This window comes from Staurois parvus, unplaced genomic scaffold (genome assembly GCF_062004578.1).
Source record: "Staurois parvus isolate SC_StPar_1 unplaced genomic scaffold, SC_StPar_1.0 ptg000845l, whole genome shotgun sequence".
Classification (NCBI taxonomy): Eukaryota; Metazoa; Chordata; class Amphibia; order Anura; family Ranidae; genus Staurois; species Staurois parvus.
The window spans coordinates 1,768,527-1,791,988 of record NW_028318641.1 but is presented as its reverse complement, the minus strand read 5'-3'; the positions used below and the strand labels follow the sequence as shown (position 1 = coordinate 1,791,988).

The window sequence follows — 23,462 nt, the reverse complement described above, 5'->3', positions numbered from 1 at the left end:
CAAGCTCATTGGTACTCGCGTTCAGCAGATTCCAAGCTCATTGGTACTCGCGTTCAGCAGATTCCAAGCTCATTGGTACTCGCGTTCAGCAGATTCCAAGCTCATTGGTACTCGCGTTCAGCAGATTCCAAGCTCATTGGTACTCGCGTTCAGCAGATTCCAAGCTCATTGGTACTCGCGTTCAGCAGATTCCAAGCTCATCGGTACTCGCGTTCAGCAGATTCCCAGCTCATCGGTACCCCTTTTCAGCAGATTCCCAGCTCATCGGTACCCCTTTTCAGCATATTCCCTGCTTAGTAGTACCCACAGCTCTGCTGATCCCCCACTCAGTAGTACTCCCCGCTCTGCTAATCCCCCAGTCAGTAGTAACCACCAGCGATGCTAATCCTCTGATTTGCTGATCCTCCTCTCTCTTCAGTCCCCACTCACCTCCTGCTCTATTGCTCCCATGCTACGCACCATGTGTGACATTGCTACTTTCTCCTGCTCCGGTCCCCCAGCTTTGCTGATCCTCTGCCACTCAGTCCTCTCTCCCTGTGGTCCCTGCTCACCTTCTGCTATAGCGTTCCCGTGTTGCACACCATGTGTACCGTCTGCTAGTTGCTCCTTTCCAGTCTGAACCCCGCTCACCTTTCTGCTGCTCCACGCTGCACACCAGATGTGATGTCTGCACCAGACACTCCGAGAATATATACACATGAACCAGAATTGACTGACGTCTTTCTGGTTCACTTATTGGTATCCCAGTGCTGGGATGTCTCATACCTGCAATATCTCCAAAATAAAGTGAAGCTAACGCTGAATAAAAGCTGCAGGTGCTGTTGGCGAGTTTTGTTATAGACTTCTATGGAGGCTTTGGAAATGCTTTGAAGCACTAAGCGACATAAGGTATAGGTTTTGAAGCAACGCAAATGCAACAGTGCAAAAAGGACTGTAAGGTAACCATTTTATTTAGTGAGAGGTGCTTTGATTGGCATTCAAAGCACATTAAAAAAAAGTGTCTAATGCCACATTTTGAAGTAACTAAACAAGGCCTAAGGCTGGCCATAGATCTTTTTTTTTTTGTTTGTTTTTTTAACCGGTTCCCGCCCAGCCAATAGCATAAAGGTGGCCGGCATAACACCTCGTCCCTCCGGGTGGACTCCATATGGTGTCCTTTCAGGCATGCGCAGTGCAACTGCCCGCAGGGCTGCTCTGTGGCGCGTTCTGTCACCGGCCGTGTACCTCGGACACAGCCGATGACAGATCTGTGTACCGGCCCCGTTTCCAGTACCATGTGACCTGCTGTCACCAATCACAGCAGGTCACATGACCGTTGTATACAATGGATGGTTTCCTTTCATGCCATCCATTGTATATGAGTGTGTCTAGCTGTGAATGGTCACAGTGATCACATGCACAAGCTGGGCCAATCACAGCCCAGCTGTGTCATGTGATTAGCTGTGGCCAAATCACAGCGAAGCACAAAAAAACCCTGAATGAATCGATGTCATTCAGGTAAATGCTTGCTTATAGCAAAGTAATTCTTTTCTATAAACAAAAAAAAAAAAAAAACGCCCCAAACTACCTCACTGACCTGATACCCAAATACCACCCTACCTGTGCCCTTCGCTCCTCACAAGACCTCCTACTCTCTAGCTCCCTGGTCTCCTCCTCCCATGCCCGACTGCAGGACTTCTCCAGGACTTCCCTCATCCTCTGGAACTCCCTACCCCAATCCATCAGACTGTCACCTACCCTCCTCACCTTAAGGCGCACCCTGAAAACCCATCTCTTCAGGGAAGCCTACCCCACCCTCACCTAACAGCCGCTCTCCTCCACTCCTCCTACCACTCCATCCCCCACAGCCACTTCCTCCTGTACCTCTACCCCCTCCCTCCTAGATTGTAAGTTCGAAAGAGCAGGGCCCTCAAACCCCTTGTGTATTGTTACTGTATTGTCTCATGTACTGTCCCCCACTATAATGTACAGCGCTGAGCAAACCCTTTGGCGCTATGTAAACACTGTATTATAATAATAAAAAAAATACTGACCACTTCCCCAAAGTAGTACAATGTTACTATGGTAACATTATACTACTTTGGTCATAGTGAAATATGAAAAAAAATCCTAAAAAAAAAAATAATAAAAAATTAACACTAATAAAAAAAAATTATAAATTTTTTTTTTTTTGTACTGTCAAGATGAGAGATTCTATTCTGACTCCCTTTTGTATGTATCTAGAATGCGCAACATGGATTAATTTGGATTTAACTACTTAATCATCAATTTCTCTTCATAACACAGGTTTGTCTGTGATCCTGAGTGGGGTACGTGGGAATTCTCACTGACACCAAACTATTCGGTCAACTATTTCTGCTGAATGTGCGGAGTGGGTGACCACACCCTGCTGGCAGAGTTAGGCCTGTGATTCAGCACCGCTCTCCTCCGAGTCATCATTTCTTGCTGTAAATAGCTCGGAGCCCAGAAAGGAAACTATCACTAGTTTCCCCATGGGCTTTACACAGTTACAGGGCAGCCTGGGACTCGATGTAAACCATTTTTTCCCCTTCTTGGGTGACATTGGACTGCGGATCGCTTGCTGTGAAGGGATTATTTCCAATGCCGTTTATAATCTATATCAGTTATAGGGATCTTTTTAACAGGTTGTAAAACCTTTTTGTGAGTGATAAACATTTACAGTGCTCACAATTTCTCATCACAGAACTGATCACAAGTGATAACCAAACAAGTTGAATTTCTTGTAAATATTGGGTCTCCCGGGGCAGTTGCATACATTAGTCTGTATTAACCCCTTCATGACCACCTAACACATATGTGTAGCGGCAGGATTTAATGCCCACACGCTGTACATATGCGTTGCTGGACAGACCATGTTTATTTGCTGAGAGCATGCTCTCCGCACAATGACTGAGCTGTCAAAGGCAGCTCTTGGTCTAGACCAGGGGTAGGCAACCTGAGAGCCGCAGGACTACAAGTTCCATCATGCCTCTGCAAGTCCTAGCTGTAACTGTCAGTTTTGTAATCTTTGCAATGCCTCATGGGAAATGTAGTTCCACAACAGCTAGAGAGCCACAGGTTGCCTACCGCTGGTCTACACTAAAGATCGGTAGCCGGAAGGACCGGTTTGTGATCATTTATTTCAGGTACTTATATAGCGCCGTCAATGTACGCAGCACTTTACATATATATTGTACATTCACATCAGTCCCTAACCCTCAAGGGGTGTACAATCTAAGGTCCCTAACTCACATTCATACATACACATACTAGGGCCAATTTGGACAATCAATTCACCTACCAGCATGTCTTTGGAGTGTGGGAGGAAACTGGAGTTCCTGCAGGAAACCCACGCAAGCACAGAGAGAACATGCAAACTCCATGCAGGAGGTGCCATGGTCGGGAATCGAACCCATGACCCATTTACTGCAAGTCAGATGTGCTAACCACTAAGCCACTGTGCCGCCACCATGTGACCATTGTGACAGTGGTTCCTTGGTCACGGATCCTTCCTGCCCTCTGGACGTTCAAGGGATCGGCAATTCATTTTTCCAGGGGGCCACATGAGACACTGGGACTGTTGTGGAACTTAATTCGGCTCAATATTAATTTTTGACCTGGGAAGGTTAATAAGCACGTAAAGATATACGAGGGGTCTTCAAAAAGTTTCTGCAATTTTATATATATAATAAGAGTTAAAAATAAAAGTGCAGAAACTTTTTGAAGAACCCTCATAGAAAACAAACACCTGGTGCTTGGAATATTAGGTACAACTGCTCAGAAATAGGCGTGTTTCAGATAGGTAGTTGGAGGGTGGTAAAAACGGGCGGCTGAGCCACTGTGACAGGAAGGAGAGAGCCTGAGATGGGTACAGCAGGGATTTCTGCAGATCCTGAGCTGGAGTGAAGAACTGGTGCATGGTGGGGTGTGCAACGTGCAGGCGCTAACACGAGAAGTTTGGCAGGGTAACAGAGTGGCGGGATAGCGACGGGACGTCTCTTAGGCAACGCTCTCCCACCAGAACTGAGCCTCCCTGCCGTACCATTCAGCTCTTCAGGATCTCTGCTTCCAGTTCTTGCAGCTCTCCACACCGACATCTATCAGTGAGGGTCTCTGAGCCTGTCAGTGCCCTCAGTGAGGAAACTGACATGGTCGGAGAGGCATGCTGACAGTGAAGGTATCGAGGGCTGGATAGGGACAGCCAAATGGGGCTGCGATTTGCCGAGGTCTGGTTTAATTAAAGGGGGGATGCTGGGCCAGGCAGCAAGAGGTTAATAAAATGAAGAATCTGAGATCCTTTTTTGTTGCAATGCTCAGTTAAATTTTTACTTGGAGATCAGGAAAAGAGGCCGTTATGAAGGAGACTATAGACCAGCTTTTCTCAACCAGGGTTCTGTGGTGCTCTAGGGGTGCTTCAGAGGCTTGAGCAATTTATGCCTCTCATATAGCCACTGACAGCAATGATCGTCTTAGCTGTCTTTATGGTGGGAGATGGGGGGGGGGGGGGGTTTCTTCTCAATGACTAAGCAGCATTCTTCCCAGTAGCCATACTCTGATGTACAGAATGCTGTAGGTTTAGTAATTATTAGCGGGGGTTCCTTGTGACTGGATAGTTATTGCTCCATATTGTAGTGATTTGGGACTATTTATTAAGGAAAATAATGTTTCCCAAAACAAAACTCTAAGGGCTCGTTCACACTTGACTGTTTTACAAACTCTTGCCAAACACCCCTATAGCGTTTGGCAAGCGTTGGTCTGGCGTTTTGCGGAGCGTTCTTTAACGCTCCGCAAACGCTGCATGCGCGGTTCAGCGGCGGTTACTAAGCGTGTGCGAGCGTTTAAAACGCCCTACAAACGTCTATAATGAAGTTTGAATGGTGTTACCGCTCCGCAAACGCCCAGCAACCGCACCGCAAATGCTGGCCGGGCGTTTGCGGAGCAGCACCATAGACTAGAATAGGAGGCTTCAACGCCTCCTGACTCGACCAGAGGCGTCCGTTTTGCTGCGTTTTTTTTTTTTTCTGCCTGAAAAACGCTCCAAAAAAAAAAACCGCTATAAAAACAATTTTTTTTTTTTTCTGCTCCTAGAAGCTGAAGTTCAAAAACGCTGATAGCCTAAAGTAGTGTGCATGGACACCTAGGAGAACACTATCTTCTAGGAGCAGAAAAAAAATGCTAACAGCCTCTAGGAGCTTAAAAAACTGCTAGTGTGCCTGGAGCCTAAAAGTGTCGCATTTTAGAGCTACCTGAATTTGATGCACGAGTTGCTGACCGAATCAAAAGTGTTGCAAATGCTTCATGAATTAAACGTAATACTTTCACGAGGGATTAACACCAGAAAAGTGGTGACCCCCCCCAGGTGTTCTGTGAATGGCGGAAATTTCCAGTAAGCGACCCCCTATGTTCACTATGCAGAAGGGCATCCTCAGCACAAGACCCAGGAGACTACGGCGATCACTTTGGCAGCGCTGACTACTACAGGGATTCTCTGCTTTCACAGCGGTCCTTAAGGTATGGAATAGTCATACTTCCATTGGTTCAAGGTGGACCAGTGTTAACTATGCAGTAATAATGTAAGCGTCTCCCGGCCTTTTAAGAGGTTTCAGATGCTGGGAGGTGGGGCGCAGTTTTAGGGTCATGTGATTGCTGTGATTTGCTGTCACGGCGGTCACATGATCAGAAAAGGTCCTGATCGCAAGGGGAGATCGGGACCTTTCCGTGAGACACCGACATACGTACCGGGAGCACGTAGGGCGCGCACTCTCAGCACGTATGTGTTTTCAAATGGTACGCAAATATGCGGACGCTCAGCGTCAAGGCCCAGCTTCTGAGAGGCCGCATATTTGCGTATTGTCGGCATCAAGGGGTTAAATAGATGTGTGTGTGTATTCGCTGGGAATATATGCCACTGGTGCTGGCCTCATCTTATTATTATTATACAGGATTTATGGCGCCAACAGTTTGCTCAGCGCTTTACAATATAACGGGAGACAATACAGCAACAATACAGTTCAATACAAGAGGGATAGGATGGCTCTGATCCTGGGAGCTTACAATCTAAGATGGGGCCAACCTCCGGCGTGAAGGGGCCAACCTTTGACATTATTATTATACAGTATTTATATTATTATTATTATACAGGATTTATATGGCGCCAACAGTTTGCTCAGCACTTTACAATATAACGGGAGACAATACAGCAACAATACAGTTCAATACAAGAGGGATAGGAGGGCCCTGATCCTGGGAGCTTACAATCTAGGAAACAGTAGGGATTGGCTGGGAAAATCTAACCTGATCAAAGGTTTCTTTTCCTGGGATCACCTCGCCAAGTGGTGTCTGCAGAGTCCTCCCACTACTGCCTAAATACAAATCTCTACATTTATATTACAACAATATTGACCAGAAAACAGGTAAGATGTGAGTCTTTAAAGGATGAGTTCACCTTTTGAAAAAAAAAAAATAAAAAATGCACATTTTTTTTTTTTGCAGGTAAAAAAAAATGTGCATTTTTTTTTCTTCTAAGGAGCCTGCAGAGCATTGCACCCACGATCAGCAGAACATGAGTGCGATCTCGGCTTCTGCAGACTCTTAGCACAGCTGTCTGCCTGTACCTCATAGGGTCAGGCAGTTATCTGAAAACAACAAAAGTGGATAATAGTGAGCGCTCTTAAATAAACACAGCAGCTAGAGCACCTAAGGCAACCACAATGCCTTTAAATGTAAATATAAACGAAGGTAATATGGTGCAGCGCTAAAAGAATGAAACTGAAAACAGTCAAAAGTCAATGTAATAATATCCGTGATTTCTTATAAAGGGTGCAAACTTCCAAAGCTCTTGCGGCCTTAAATAATAGCAATGCGCACTCACCAGAAACGCATGGGTTATGCGCATGTAGGAATAATCATTCCAGATGTCAGATCCTCCAACATTCAGATGGTGAGCATCCCTCTCACGGTGGGTCACCGAAGACTCAAAGCCGGATCCTGAGGTCCCCTTTAAGGTCAATCAGGCACTTCACATTGGTGGTGAGACTCTCTCCTTTGAATGGTAGTGGCACCTTTTCAGAGGCGACCACCGACCGGACACCTCAGCAACGAACAGCGCAATCCGTGCCTGATTGACCTTAAAGGGGACCTCAGGATCCGGCTTTGAGTCTTCGGTGACCCACCGTGAGAGGGATGCTCGCCATCTGAATGTTGGAGGATCTGACATCTGGAATGATTATTCCTACATGCGCATAACCCATGCGTTTCTGGTGAGTGCGCATTGCTATTATTTAAGGCCGCAAGAGCTTTGGAAGTTTGCACCCTTTATAAGAAATCACGGATATTATTACATTGACTTTTGACTGTTTTCAGTTTCATTCTTTTAGCGCTGCACCATATTACCTTCATTTATATTTACAGTTATCTGAAAACAAGATCAATAGACTATGAGAATGCTCACCAGCGCCCTCGTGGTTCACTGAGAACTGCAAGCCGCCTGCAGTGGGAAACTGTGAATGAATGGCGTGGCTGGGTGGGCGGAGCCCCGTACATCCGCGCTGTTTTCAAATTGTGACAGTGAGTGTGGAGAGAGGATCCCCCGCCCTCCATCACAGGGAGGGGGGATCTGGTAGAAGAAACTAAAAATAGGTGGAACATGTAGCATGTTCCAAAGGTGAACTTATCCTTTAATATTTGGGGACTTAAGGCGATGGTCTTTTGATTTGAATTGTCTTTATCACCAAGAAAGTTGCTTTAAAGTGTTACTAAACCCACAACAGTACAATCAGTCTGTAGATGCAGTAAAGCATGCTTGTTATACTCACTGTGGAACCTAAGGGGTTAATCCTCTGCATTGTATAAAAAAGCAGTTTGGTCCTATCTTCTCTGATCCTCCCCTTCTTCCACAGTCCGCAGTCAGTCTGCTGATAGTACAGAGCTCCAGGAGTGTGTATTGCTGTAGATTTTTTTGTTTTGTTTTTGGAGGGTGCATGTGATCAGCACAGGGCCAATCAGTACTATCCAGAAAAAGGGTCAGGAGTTGTGCGGCCTCATAGGACAATCGGGAGAATGAAAACTCCTCCTATTCCAGCTTTTCCAGTGCCCTGCCGGACTCTGATAGAATCACAAGACAGCTATATACTGCTGATAAGAAAAGGTATTTGGCACTTTATATTTACAAAAATAATTGAATTTCCATTTTGTGTGTACTGTGGAAGACCAGATATAGTGAATGCAGGGTCCAGGGAGACCGGATATAGTGAATGCAGGGTCCAGGGAGACCGGATATAGTGAATGCAGGGTCTGGGGGGACCAGATATAGTGAATGCAGGGTCCAGGGAGACCGGATATAGTGAATGCAGGGTCTGGGGGGACCAGATATAGTGAATGCAGGGTCCGGGGAGACCAGATATAGTGAATGCCGGTTCCGGGGAGACCAGATATAGTGAATGCCGGGTCCGGGGAGACCAGATATAGTGAATGCCGGGTCCGGGGAGACCAGATATAGTAAATGTGGGGTCCGGGGAGACCAGATATAGTGACTGCAGGGTCCGGGGAGACCAGATATAGTGACTGCAGGGTCTGGAGAGACCAGATATACTGAATGCAGGGCCCGGGGAGTCCAGATTTGGTGAATGCAGGGTCCGGGGAGTCCAGATATAGTGAATGCAGGGTCCTGGGAAACCAGATTCAGTGAATGCAGGGTCCAGGGAGAGCAGATATAGTGAATGCAGGGTCCGGGGAGACCGGATATAGTGAATGCGGGGTCCGGGGAGACCGGATATAGTGAATGCGGGGTCCGGGGAGACCAGATATAGTGAATGCGGGGTCCGGGGAGACCAGATATAGTGAATGCAGGGCCCAGGGAGACCAGATATAGTGAATGCAGGGCCCAGGGAGACCAGATATAGTGAATGCGGGGTCCTGGGTTTAGTAACACTTCTTCGCTCCTCACAAGACCTACTCTCCAGGTCCCTGGTCTCCTCCTCCTCCCACGCCCGACTGCAGGACTTCTCCAGGACTTCCCCCATCCTCTAGAACTCTCTATCCCAATCCATCAGACTGTCACCTACCCTTCTCACCTTCAGGAGCACCCTGAAAACCCTCCTCTTCAGGGAAGCCTACCCCACCCTCACCTAACAGCCGATCTCCTCCACTCCTCCCACCACTCCATCCCCCACAGCCACTTCTTCCTGTACCACTATCCCCTCCCTCCTAGATTGTAAGCTCGAAAGAGCAGGGCCCTCAAACCCCTCATGTATTGTATTGATACTGTCTTGTCTTATGTTCTGTCCCCCATTATAATGTACAGCGCTGAGCAAACCTTTTGGCACTATATAAATACTGTATAATAATAATAATGGCAATATTAAAAAAAAAAAAAAATACCAACAAATATCTCTATACTTGCCTGCTCTGTGCAGTGGTTTTGTACAGAGCAACCCCAATCCTTCTCTTCTCTGGTCCCCGCTGGCACTCCTGGCCCCTCCCTCCTGCCAAGTGCCCCCACAGCAAGCAGCTTGCTGTGGGGACACCCAAGCGGGCTCGCTCCTGAGACACTGCCCTGTGTGTTTATTCACACACAAAGCCGCAGCTCAGCCCCTCCCAGTCTTTCTCCTCATTTGCTTACTGGCAGTGGTTGACAGCAGCGGGAGTCAATGGCTGTCTCAGCCACTGAGGAGGAAGAGTCCCCGGGGAGCCGAGGCTCGCGTACACATCGCTGGATCGCATAGGGGCTCAGGTAAAGATGGGGGGGGGAAACTGCTGCACACGGACAATTTTTTTTACCTTCATGCAGAATACATGAAGGTAAAAGACCTTGATCCTTCCTGTGGTCAGCAGGAAAAACAAATGTGTTTGCCATCTGACTTGCCATTTGCTGCGTTACGTCAGTAGGTACCATAAGGCTGAAATAGCAAACTTTTAATGCTGCGTTTTTATTTGTGAAGTAGCCAAAACATAAGCAGCCGTCTGGCCGATGCATGGATCCGCGCCCCAGCGAGCTGCCTGCAGAGGGGTCTCCGAGGGAAGTTTTCCATTACACTAACTGACTTTAAGGGCCTCAGATTTAATGTAGTGTAATTAGAGACAGCATGAGACCTCTGGGGGCCCGTAATTACCTGTCACCAGGAGAGCAATCAGATGCAATTTCTCCGTGCAATGCTACACTTGCCAAGAACCACTTTAACCTCCTTCCATAGATAATGGGCCCATGGGGGGGGGGGGGGTGAAGCCCCCATCCGCAGGGGTACGGTTTAATCAGAAAATGATTACATAGGTGGAATGAGAAGTCCGCGATGGAAGACAGTAATGACCATGTTGCTGAGTGATCTATATTACCGAGGAGACTGCTGCATGGATGATCCAAGATTATCACTGATTGGAATGGAGTGGATGATCCTGCAGTAATCTGTGGCTCTCATGATATATCCTTTGAAATACTAGACAGGATTGCAGATAATTGACAACTTCCATTTCCTCTGATTTTCATACACAGCCTCCGCCTCTTTGATAATGGAGGAACTGTAGAGATTTAATATATCGGAACTTTTGTTTTATGACTTTGCCAAGTATATGAGACTGCATTGGATATACAGGAGATATTCACATTATACTTCTGTACAGCTTAACCCCTTCATGACGGCGGTGGAACAAATTCTCTCTGAACACAGTTCTGACATGTAAAACTGTACATATCACCACTATCTAGTGCAGTGCCCTCCAACTGCACCCCCTTGCTTGCCTTTATCTGGCCCTCGGAGCATTATTCCCCCCCCCCCCCCCCCCGAATAATACCAATGATGTGGCACAATTCATCCCACTGACACCAATCATTTGACAATATTTCTACCAATAATACCAATGATGTGGCACAATTTCTTCTACTGACACCAATGATGGGACACTATTCCTCCGACTAGCACCAATGATGGGGAACTATTCCCACTGACACCAATGATGGGACACTATTCCTCCCCCTGACACCAATGATGGGGCATTATTCTTCCCACTTACACCAATAATGGGGCACTAATTCTCCCACTGACACAAATGATGGGGCACAATTTCTTCTACTGACACCAATGATGGGACACTATTCCTCCGACTAGCACCAATGATGGGGAACTATTCCCACTGACACCAATGATGGGACACTATTCCTCCCCCTGACACCAATAATGGGGCACTAATTCTCCCACTGACACAAATGATGGGGCACAATTTCTTCTACTGACACAATGATGGGACACTATTCCTCCCACTGACACCAATGATGGGGCACTATTCCTCCCACTGACACCAATGATTGGGCACTATTCCCATTGACACCAATGATGGGACACTTTGCCTCCTGCTGACACCAATATGGGACACTTCTAATGATGGGGCACTTTTCCTCCCACTGACACCAATGATGGGACACTATTCCTCCCACTGACACCAATGATTGAGCACTATTCTTCCCACTGACACTAATGATTGGCACTATTCCTCCCACTGACACCAATGATGGGACATTTCCAATGATGGGGCACTTTTCCTCCCACTGACACCAACGATGGGACACTTTTCCTCCCACTGATACCAATGATGGGACACTTTTCCTCCCACTGACACCAATGATGGGACACTTTTCCTCCCACTGATACCAATGATGGGACACTAATCCTCCCACTGACTTCAATGATGGGACAATATTCCTCCCACTGACACCAATGATTGGCACTATTCTTCCCACTGACACCAATGATGGGACACTTTTCCTCCCACTGACACCAATGATGGGACACTTTTCCTCCCACTGACACCAATGATGGGGCACTATTCCTCCCACTGACACCAATGATTGGCACTATTTTTCCCACTGTGACCTCTGTGATCATTCACAGATTTCACACGTAGTACGCAATGATGTCATAAGTGACATCTTGCTTACACCTATTCATGTGATCACTGATTGGCCAATCAGTGATCACATGATCGGGACCTCACTCAGAGTTCCCGTACAGCAATCGGTGTTTCGCTGTGTCCTCCGGACAGAGCGGGGACCGATCGTGGTGTCGCACACTCCCAGAAAGCGTGCATAGGCAGTGAACGCGCACAGTCCAAAATGGCGGGCGCCGTTTATGAACAGCAACCCGCCCCTGCACTGCCACCGTCTGGCCGTTTATAAACAGCGGCCGGACGGAATGTGCTTAAAAGGCAGGGGTGTGGAAATGTTTGAAAAAAATACTTGCCCAAGGGACTAAACCAGGGTCCCAATTTACTTGTCCCTAATGAAAATCTACTTGTCCCGATAAAAAATAATTTTTTTTTAACCAAAGCCGTATTTAAATCTGAGGTGCTTTTAGGAAGGTCGGGGGGGGGGGGTATATAAACGAAAGGGCTTTGAGGCGACTAAAACTTTTATTATTTTACCATTGTGCTGTTTATCTCTTCCTCCCCTCCCTGCCTGTCTCCAGCACGGCTCCCGGGGACTAGCAAGGAGGGGAGGGACCTTGCAGTGTGATGAGCACTCATTGGGTTCTCAGCTGGAAAGGGGAGTGTCAGTCAGCGCTCAGCAGAAGCGTATTCACTGAGCGAGTAAATGAGGCGATGAGAAACCCCTCCCAAAAAACGCTATTCTTTCAGGTTACCTTCACACACGGAAGTACTTGAGCGCTCAATACTAGCGCCTGCTGAGCAGTCAAATCCAGCTACGGTGTCCGCTCTGTTAAAGGATAAGTTCACCTTTTTAAAAAGAAAAAATTATAAATGCACATTTTTTGCAGGTAAAAAAAAATGTGCATTTAATTTTTTTTTTTTTTTTTTAGGAGTCTAGAAAGCATTGCACCAGCGTTCAATGCAGGACTCCTGCAGACTGTCTTTGTAATCTGTCTGCCCATACATCGTACAGGCAGGCAATTTCACTGACACTGACAGGAAGAATTAATGAACTACCAGAGCGCTCAGCAGTGCCATGGTAGATCATTGAGAACTACAAACCAACACCTGAAAAGGACGTGAATGGATGACGCAGCCGTATGGGTGGAGCCGCGCTCTTTTCAAAAAGCGACAGCTGGTACAGGGAACTTTTCCCCATACTGCTGTCACACAAAAGGATCAGATAGGTGAGCCGCTGCAGGAGCATGTTACATATTCCACCCCAAAAACGATAACGTTCCCAAAGGTGAACTTATACTTTAACCCTTTCGCTGCCAGAGCCCTTTTTGCGGTTTTTTTTTTAGTACATGTTTAAAAAAAAAAATCACTTTAGGCCTGAAGATTACATAAACCCCAGAGAACAGATATTTTCTGAGAGCAGACAGCCTAGGGAATAAAATAGTGGTAGTTCCAATTTTTTTTTCACACAATATTTACCCCAATGGTCTAGGAAACACAAAATTTTAGTAAAAAACACAGTAAAGTTAATTTTGGGGAACAAAAAGCCAATAAATTACCCAATTTTTTGTAAAAATATAAAAGATGAGATTGCACCGAGTAAGTAGATACCCGAGATATCAAACCTTAAATTTTTCAGTAAAAGACACACTAAAGTTAATTTTGGGGACAAAAAGCCAATAAATTACCCAATTTTTTGTAAAAATATAAAAGATGAGGTTGCACCGAGTAAGTAGATACCCAACATATCAAACCTTAAATTTGCGTGCGCTCGTGAAAACTTTAGTACCCTATATTTTCTACAGGTGAAGCATTCAAAGCCCCCTATAGGACGTCAGTTTAGCAATATGGAGGAGGTCTGGTGCTAGAATTATTGCTCTCAGTCCGGCTTGTTTTGCAATATGTAACATGTGTATCGCAATTGACGTTTTCATGCATAGGCGCGTTTACGTTTGTGTGTATATGTGGGGATGGGGGCTCAAATTTTTTTTTTTGGGGGGGGGGCGGGGTGGTGTTATGTACTTGGGTGTAGCTTTGTAATTTTATTTACAACAAAAAAAAAAACTATTTTTTTACTTAACTTTTTTTTTTCATCACATATGCCCCCTATGTGGTGCATTTTTTGTGACAGGTTCTCTTTGAGAAATTCAGGGTCTGAAACACCCTCCATGTCTCCCCTGTGCTCCATTGAATGTAATGCAGTGCATTACAAACATTCTATCCTGGGCAGGAAATCTGTCAACGGGGACCTGGAAGTGACACCATACATCTGTCACTTCCAGGTCTGGACAAGAAGGGGAGGAGAGAGTACGTGTGCCGCTGGACATGGACCTGGAAGCTGATTTGTTTCTATGCAGAGCTGCACCAGATTTTGCACTCCACAGTTTTAGTAAATCAACCTCCATGCGTATTTCTTTTTTTTTCTTTTTTTTTTTTCTTTTTTTCTTTTTAAATTTGGACATGATCCTCTTTGGACAACATCACAGGTTGTAAATTAAAAATGATTGGCTATCATGGGGAAATGGTCATGCTTACAAACACTTTAATACAAGAGGTTAGCTAAATCTGCAATGTTTTTCACACATACAGTGATGGCCAAAAATATTTGTATTTGTAGATTTCTGTCAGAGAACGCACCCCTTCACCCAGAAAATTGTTGCAGTTACAAATGTTTCGGCATTCTCATGTTTATTTCTTTTGTTTGTATCGGTGACACAAAAAAGTGGAGAAATAAAAACCCAAATCTGACACATTCCACGTAAAACCTCAAAAATCGACTGGACAAAATTATTGGCACCCTCCAATGTAATATTTGGTAGCACACCCCTTCGAAAAAATAATGAAATCAATGGCTTTCTGTAACCATCTATGAGTTTCTTCCACCTCTCTACTGGAATTTTGGAGCGCTCTTCTTTCACCAACTGCTCCAGGTCTCCCAGATTGGAAGGGTTCCTTTTCCCAACTGCTGTTCTGAGATCTCTCCACAGGAGCTCTATGGGATTGAGATCTGGACTCATTGCTGGCCAGTTCAGTCCTCTCCTGCGCTTTGTCTGAAACCATTTCTGGGGGGTTTTGACGGGTGCTTTGGGTCATTGTCCTTCTGTAATCCATGACCTCTGACGAAGACCCAACTTTCTGACACTGGGCCCTACATTGGCCCCCAGAATTCTTTGGTAGTCTTCAAATTTAATAATGCCATGCACACGGTCAAGACATCCAGTGCCTGAAGCAGCAAAACAACCCCAAAACATCAGTGACCCCCCACCATGTGTGACTGTAGGGACTGGATTCTTTTCTTTAAAGACCTCATTACTTTTTCTGAAAACAGTAGAATGATGGGATTTACCAAAAGGCTGTCATTGTGTTTCGTCTGTCCACAGCACATTCTCCCAAAAGGATTTTGGCTTCCTCTGGTCATTTTTGGCAAACTCCAATCTGACTTTTCATGTTTCAGCAGTGGGGACCTCCTGGGTCTCCTACCATAGCGTCCCTTTTCATTCAGATGGCGACGTATAGTGCGAGCCATCACAGTTGTACCCTGTGCCTGAAGGTCCGCTGGAATTTGTGTGGAAGTTGATCGAGGTTCTTTATCCACCATTCCAACAATCCTTTCTTGCAATCTTTGATCAATTTCTCTTTTGTTCACGTCCAGGGAGATAAGCTACAGTACCACGGGCTGTAAACTTCTTGACAGTGTTGCGCACAGTGGACACAGGAACATTAGGATCTTTGGAGATGGACTTGTAACCTTGAGATTGTCCATGCTTTTCCACAGTTTTTGTTTTCAAATCCTCAGACAATTCTTTGCTGCTCTTTCTCTTCCCCATGCTCCATGTGGCACACAGGGACACACAACAGAAAGGTTGAGTCAATTTGTCATCAATTTAACTGGTTGCCGGTGTGATTTCTATATTGTCAGCTCATGTTTATTGATACAGGTGAGTTTAATTACAAAAACAGGAGCATCACATATTCGGAATGCAATTATTTCTTACAGTTTTGAGAAGGTGCCAATATTTTGTCCAGTCAATTTTTGGGTGTAATGTGTCAGATTTGGCTTTTTGTTTCTCCACTTTTTTGTGTCACCAATACAAACAAAATAAACATGAGAATGCGAAACATTTGTAATTGAAAAAAGTTTCTGGGCAAAGTGGTGCGTTATCTGACAGAAATTCCGGGGGGGACAATATTTTTGACCATGACTTTATAATGGCAGCAAAATGGATTTCCCTCTGAACTGACACAGATCTGTTCTCTCTCCAGCTGGAGGTTCGCCTTCTACCTGTGCGCTTTGATTGGAGGATTTGCGGTCCTGTATGATGTAAGTAGCATGTTGTATGATGTTTGTCTAGTCCCCTGGTGCCCAACCTGGGGCCCTTTGGTAGATGATGTGCGGCCCTCGACCTCAGCAGTCCATAGTGGGATTATTGATTAGGGTAATAGTATTGATTTCTACCAGCTCAGACATGCGCATTGGGCACGCAACTGAAGCCACAAGCTGCCACATCGAGGTGCCCACAGTTAAAATTCCAATGCCGGGGCCAAAGACAGTTGGAGAAAACCGCTCTGGTGAGCACATGGATGGATCCTGGGACAGGTAAGTGTCTGTTTATTAGAAGTCAGCTGCTACAGTTTTTATAGCGGATGACGTTTAAGTCTTACACAGGAGACTGGAGCTCCTCTTTAAAGCGGAGTTCCACTCACCCTGTCAAAAAGTAAGTCAGCAGCTTAGTTACAGCTATGACTTGCAGAGGCATGATGGAACTTGTAGTCCTGCGGCTCTCAGGTTGCCTACACCTGGCCTAGGCGATCGGACCGGAAATGGGAGCGGGTACCTGTCAAAAACAAAAACTGTAACTGCTGACTTAAAAAACAACCACTTACCTGGCCCTTGTTCCCGTGGTGTGTCCCCCGCATCCCGATTCACCGGCCGTCCTGGATTCCAGGAGGCCGGCATCTTCAGTGTGGGCACCCGGCTGTGATAGCTTGCGGCTTCACAGCTGGGTACCCACTGCACATGTGCGAGTAGCGCTGTGCTTCGTGAGTGGTCCTGTAGTCTTCTGGGACCTGTCATGCTTCTCAAAAGACTACGGGGAAGGAGGACACCTTCTGTTTCCGATCGCCTAGGTCAGGGGTAGGCAAGCTGTGGCTCTCTAGCTGTTGTGGAACTACATTTCCCATGAGGCATTGCAAAGATTACAAAACTGACAGTTACAGCTATGACTTGCAGAGGCATGATGGAACTTGTAGTCCTGCGGCTCTCAGGTTGCCTACCCCTGGGCTAGGCGATCGGACTGGAAGTGGGAGCAGGTACCTGTCAAAAACAAAAACTGTAGCTGCTGACTTAAAAAACAACCACTTACCTGTCCCTCGGTCCCGTAGTGTGTCCCCCGCATCCCGATTCACCGGCCGTCCTGGATTCCAGGAGGCCGGCATCTTCAGTGTGGGCACCTGGCTGTGATAGCTTGCGGCTTCACAGCCGGGTACCCACTGCGCATGCACGAGTAGCACTGCGCTTCGTGAATGGTCCTGTAGTCTTCTGGGACCTGTCATGCTTCTCAAAAGACTACGGGGAAGGAGGACACCTTCCGTTTCCGATCTCCTAGGCCAGGGGTAAGCAACCTGCGGCTCTCTAGCTGTTGTGGAACTACATTTCCCATGAGGCATTGCAAAGATTACAAAACTGACAGTTACAGCTATGACTTGCAGAGGAATGATGGAACTTGTAGTCCTGCGGCTCTCAGGTTGCCTACCCATGGCCTAGGCGATCGGACCTGAAGTGGGAGCGGGTACCTGTCAAAATTCGGGTACCCGCAACCCCCCCCACAGGTGCTAATCCTTAATGGGGAGCGCGGGAGCAGTCCTTAAAGCGGAACGTCCCCTTTTGGGTGGAGCTCCGCTTTAAGGTTTGATGTTTTTTCCTGTGTGCTCCTTGTAGAGAGATACAAGATGGGTGAGCATATTTTTGGACTGGGCATACCTGTTTTCTACAGTAATGCCTTTCTGCAAAGGGAACAAAGGCAAGGGGTAGTGATGTCACCATACCTTAAGTATAACTAAAGGCAAAACGTTTGCTGTCTGTATCCCCGTTAAGGAGATTCACTTCTCTATTTGTCATGTTTAGCATTATTATTGAAAGTGAAAGAAAATCCCAAATTTTTAGTTTTCCCCAGAAAAGTAATAGAGGGGAAATCTTCCAATGGGGACTCCAGTTCTTCTTTTTTTTTTTTTTTTGTATGTATGTTAACACCCCGAATTCGGTCCGCAAAATGTGGTGCGATGTGCAGAATCAGATCACATAGGTGTGAATACACATGCAATCTGATTCTAGTGCAGACCCAAAAAGGGTCTTGCACCTTTTTGGTGCGGGGGCGATGCGATTTGAACCATATGTAATGTATGGCTCCAATCGCACTGCACACAAATCACATGTGATTTGCACATATATGCAGTATTTATATAGCATTGTCAATTTACACAAAGCTTTACTTGTATATTGTACATTCACATCAGTCCCTAACCCTCAAGGGGTGTACAATCTAAGGTCCCTAACTCACATTCATACATACACATACTAGGGACAATTTAGACAGGAGCCAATTCACCTACCAGCATGTCTTTGGAGGAAACCAGAGTACCCGGAGGAAACCCAGACAGACACAAGGAGAAAATGCAAACTCCAGGCAGGTAGTGCCGTGGCTGGGATTTAAAACTGACAACCCTCGGCCGCCAGGCAGAAGTGCTAACCACTAAGCAGCTGTGCTGCCCTCAGCTTTTTTTTATCCCAAAAGGAACAAAACGGTTTGCTGTAACTGTTTATAAAGTGTGAAGTTCGGCTTCAATTTGTTAGCCTATTTACATCTGCTAGTCCATCTAACACTCCCCCCCCCCAGACTGACAATACTGCTGTCCAAAAGTGCCTCCTGTGCTCCTTCATCCAGAGTGGGGGCGCTTTAATACAGGAGGTGTGTTACTGGCCAGAACACCAGGTGAAAAGAGAGGGGAAATAGCCTACAAAAGAAAACTAATGCAGCCACCACATCTAATGATTGGTAAACCGCAATATATTAAATTTTTGGTTATGGGTTTAAATTTGCTTTAAAAATTGAGAGAGATTATCAAAACACTGTGCTAACCTCTTATTTCTATTCTCTTTCTTTTACAGAAACCCTGGTTTCATGATGTGTGGGAAGTGTGGGTAGGCTACCCAAAACAGGTGAGACACTGAAACACTGACAGAGAGGGTCATTTACTAAAACCGATTGGTTCAGCTCTGCATAGAACCCAATCAGCTTCCAGGTTTTATTGTCAAAGCTTAATTGAACGAGCTGACGTTAGAAGCTGATTGGCTGCCATGCACAGCTGCACCAGATTCTGAGCGCTCCAGGTTTAGTAAATCTCCCCCACTGTATTTAGGAGAAGTAGAGTGTTGTGCCTGGCAGAGAGATCTAGCAAGCTATGCTGATTGCAGGGCAGTTGGTGTGCGGGGGAGACACAGCGCTGATGTGCCAGTGACCATGCTGTTCATCCTTTTTTTTTTTTGTGACATTTTAATACGTTTTTGTTCATAGCAGTGGTGCAGTAATGAGGTGGACCGTATCCCAACATGCTGCGCAAAAAAAAAGTACTGCATGTAGTATTTTTTCTTTAGTGCATCCCACAGCACCACCATGATGTGAACTGACAACATAGGAAACATTGTCTATGCGTTGAGGCTGCACTGGAAATAGCAAAAAGTCCTGGATATAACTGGATACAGGGGCGGACTGACCATTTGGAAACTCGGACACTGCCCGAGGGCCCGGGGTCAGTAGGGGGCCCCATGAGATGCCCCTGGTACCTTTTTCATAGGCTTTTTTGAGTTTGGGCAAGAACACAGGGGCCCCATGATCCCCTATTGCCCGGGGGCCCCATGAGTTGTCGGCCCGGGGTCAGTAGGGGGCCCTATGAGATGCCCCTGGTACTGTTTTCATAGGCTTTTTTGAGTTTGGGTAAGGATACAGGGGCCCCATGATCCCCTATTGCCCGGGGGCCCCATGAGTTGTCGGCCCGGGGTCAGTAGGGGGCCCCATGAGATGCCCCTGGTACTGTTTTCATAGGCTTTTTTGAGTTTGGGCAAGGATACAGGGGCCCCATGATCCCCTATTGCCCGGGGGCCCCATGAGTTGTCGGCCCGGGGTCAGTAGGGGGCCCCATGAGATGCCCATGGTACTGTTTTCATAGGCTTCTTTGAGTTTGGGCAAGGATACAGGGGCCCCATGATCCCCTATTGCCGGGGACCCATGAGTTGTCAGTCCACCCGACTGGATACTAACATTTATAGGTAAAGTTGATCCAGGGAATATCCGATTGCCTCTCGGGGGATCAGGAAGGAATTTTTTTCCCTGCAGGAGAAAATTGAATCATGCTCTGCTGGGTTTTATTTGGCTTCCTCTGGATCAACTGTGGGTGTAGGATTATAACTTTTTTTTTTCTATGGTTGAACTGGATGGACTTTTGTCTTTTTTCAGCCAGACTAACTATGTAACTAAGCCCCAACGCATCTGGTGTGATTGAGCCTCTAAAGCTATGTTTAGGAGAGACAGTAAGGCTGTGTATTAACCCCTCGCCCTCCAGAACATTTACCCCCCTTCCTGACCAGGCCATTTTTTGCAATACGGCGATGCGTTACTTTACCTCACAATTGTACAGTCATGCAACACTGCACCCAAATGAAATTTACTTCCTTTCTTTTCCCCCACAAATAGAGCTTTCTTTTGCTGGTATTTGATTGCCTGTGGTTTTTTATTTTTTGTGCGATAAACAAAAAAAGACCAACAATTTTAAAAAGAAAAAACAATATTTTTGACTTTTTTCCATTAAACATGTCCAGTAAAAAAAAATGTAAAAATCAAATTTCATCATAAATTTAGGCCAAATTGTTTTCTGCGACATGTCTTTGCTAAAAAAAAAAAATCCCAATACGTGTAAATTAATTGGTTTATGTCTACAAATGGCAGTGTATATATACTGGAATTTTTTTTTTATACTAGTAATTGCTGCAATCAGCGACTTATGATAGGACTGCCACTGACATCCGCAGTGACACTAATACAGTGGTCAGTGCTATAAAAAAAAAAAAAACACTGACTAATGGCACTGGGCAGCAAGGGGTTTACACCCGGGGCGATCAAAGTGTGCTGTTTTACTATGTGTGCTGTGTGTGATTTACAATGTAAGCATGCTGCTTTGTATTGCTCTGCTTTGTAGAGCAATCCAAAGCAGCATGCTGGAGCTAACGGGAGAGATCTGTATTGTTTACATACCGACCTCTCCTCTGTCCGTGTTCTTCGGCAATCGCCGGATGCTGGCTTGGAATCTCTGGCCGGGACTTGGTGATCAGCAGCAGTTCTGCCAGTGGCGGCGGGGGCATGGCGGCACGTGCGCCCCCTACCCGGAAATGCAAATTCAAGTATGTGTGTGTGTGTGTGTGTGTGTGTGTGTATGTATGTATGTATATGTATATATATGTGTGTGTGTGTGTGTATGTATGTATGTATATATGTGTGTGTGTGTATGTATGTATATGTATATATGTGTGTATGTGTGTGTGTGTGTATATATATATATATATATATATATATATATACACACACATGATTTTGCGCAGCCCTGTAGCAGTATTTGTGCTATCGGGGAGCAGGGAAGCGTTTAAAGTAATATTACACCTATATTATATTTTTGAAATAACAAACATGTTATACTTACCTGTTCTGTGTAATGGTTTTGACCAGAGCTCTGATCCTCGTCTTCTGGGGTCCCCTGCTGGTTCTCCTGGCTCCTTCCCCCTTCCGAGTGCCCCCTGCTAAGGGGGGTACTTGTGCAGGCTCACTTCCAATCCCTGCCCCCCCACTCTCTCGTCATAGGATTTGATTGACAGCAGCAGGGGCCAATGGCTCCTACTGCTATCATTCTGCACTGCGAGTAGGGAGAGAGCAGAGAGATCTTCTGTTCTTGGGCTCAACTAAGTATAAGGGGGGAGTTGAGTTATGTCTTAATATAGAGAATGTATTAAGGTAAAAAAACCCATTAAAGTGGTTCCAAAGGCAGAAGTTTTTTCACCTTCATGTGTTCTATGCATGAAGATAAAAAACTTTCTGCATGCAGCTCCCTCCCAGTCTCACCTCTTACTTGATCACTCTGCTCTTACCCTCCTTATTAGCTTTCGATCACAGCAAATAGGAAGGATCAGGGAGGCAGGGCTAAGATGCGTCCTGTGTGTATGGACACACACAGCTGGCTTGGGAGTGAGCCCACATGGAAATGAAAATGATCGACCTACAGAGGACTGAATTCAAAGACACCCCGAAAATCAAAGTGAAGAAATGATGCAGCAGGCGAGTCCATTTTGCTGAAATTTTATTGCAGCAACTCAGAATGGTCCTCAGTAGTTTGTATGGCCTCCACGTGCTTGTATGCATGCCTGACAACGTCGGGGGAGGGTCCTAATGAGACCATGGATGGTGTCCTGGGGGATTTCCTCCCAGATCTAGACCAGGACATCACTGAGCTCCTGGACAGTCTGAGGTGCAACCTGGTGGCGTCGGATGGACCGAAACATGACATCCCAGAGGTGTTCTATTGGATTTAGTTCAGGCGAGTGTGGGGACCATTCAATGGTATCAATTCCTTCATCCTCCAGGAACTGCCTGCATGCTCTCGCCACATGAGGCCAGGCATTGTCCTGCACCAGGAGGAACCCAGGACCCACTGCACCAGTGTAGGATCTGACAATGGGTCCAAGGATTTCATCTCGATACCTAATGGCAGTCAGGGTGCCATCGTCTAGCCTGTAGAGGTCTGTGCGTCCCTCCATGGATATGCCTTCCCAGACCATCACTGACCCATCACCAAAACGGTCATGCTGAGCCATGTACAGGCAGCAGAATGTTCTCCATGGCTTCTCCAGACCCTTTCATGTCTGTCACATGTGCTCAGGGTGAACCTGCTCTCATCTGTGAAAAGCACAGGGTGCCAGTGGGGGACCTGCCAATTATGGTGTTCAATGGCAAATACCAATCCAGCTCTATGGTGCCGGGCAGTGAGCACAGGGTCCACTAGAGGATGTTGGGCCCTCAGTCCCCCTTTAGGAAGTCTGTTTCTGATTGTTTGGTCAGAGACCGTCACACCAGTGGCCTGCTGGAAGTCATTTTGTAGGACTCTGGCAGGGCTCATCCTGTTCCTCCTTGTACAAAGGAGCATATATCAGTCCTGCTGATGGGTTAAGGACCTTCTATGGCCCTGTCCAGCTCTCCTAGAGTAACTGCCTGTCTCCTGGAATCTCCTCCATGCTCTTGAGCCTGTGCTGGGAGACACAGCAAACCTTCTGGCAATGGCAGGTATTGATGTGCCATCCTGGAGGAGTTGGACTGCCTGTGCAACCTCTGTAGGGTCCAGGTATTTCCTCATGCTACCAGTAGTGACACTGACCCTAGCCAAATGCAAAACTAGTGAAAAACAGAAAAGATAAGTAGGGAAAAAAATGTCAGTGGCCTCCACCTGTAAAACCATTCCTGTTTTGGGGGTCGTCTCATTGTTTCCCATCTAGTTCA

The 23,462-nt window shown here is 46.3% G+C and overlaps 1 protein-coding gene across 1 annotated transcript in view; it reads left to right on the top strand.

Moving 5' to 3' along the window:
* CERS3 (ceramide synthase 3) overlaps window positions 1–23,462 on the top strand; it is a 192,092-nt gene that overhangs the window by 124,838 nt on the left and 43,792 nt on the right. The window contains exons 4-5 of the mRNA XM_089655531.1: window positions 16,135–16,192; window positions 19,037–19,087. Coding sequence (XP_089511657.1) covers window positions 16,135–16,192; window positions 19,037–19,087 — 109 coding nt within the window. The remainder of the gene's footprint in view (window positions 1–16,134; window positions 16,193–19,036; window positions 19,088–23,462) is intronic.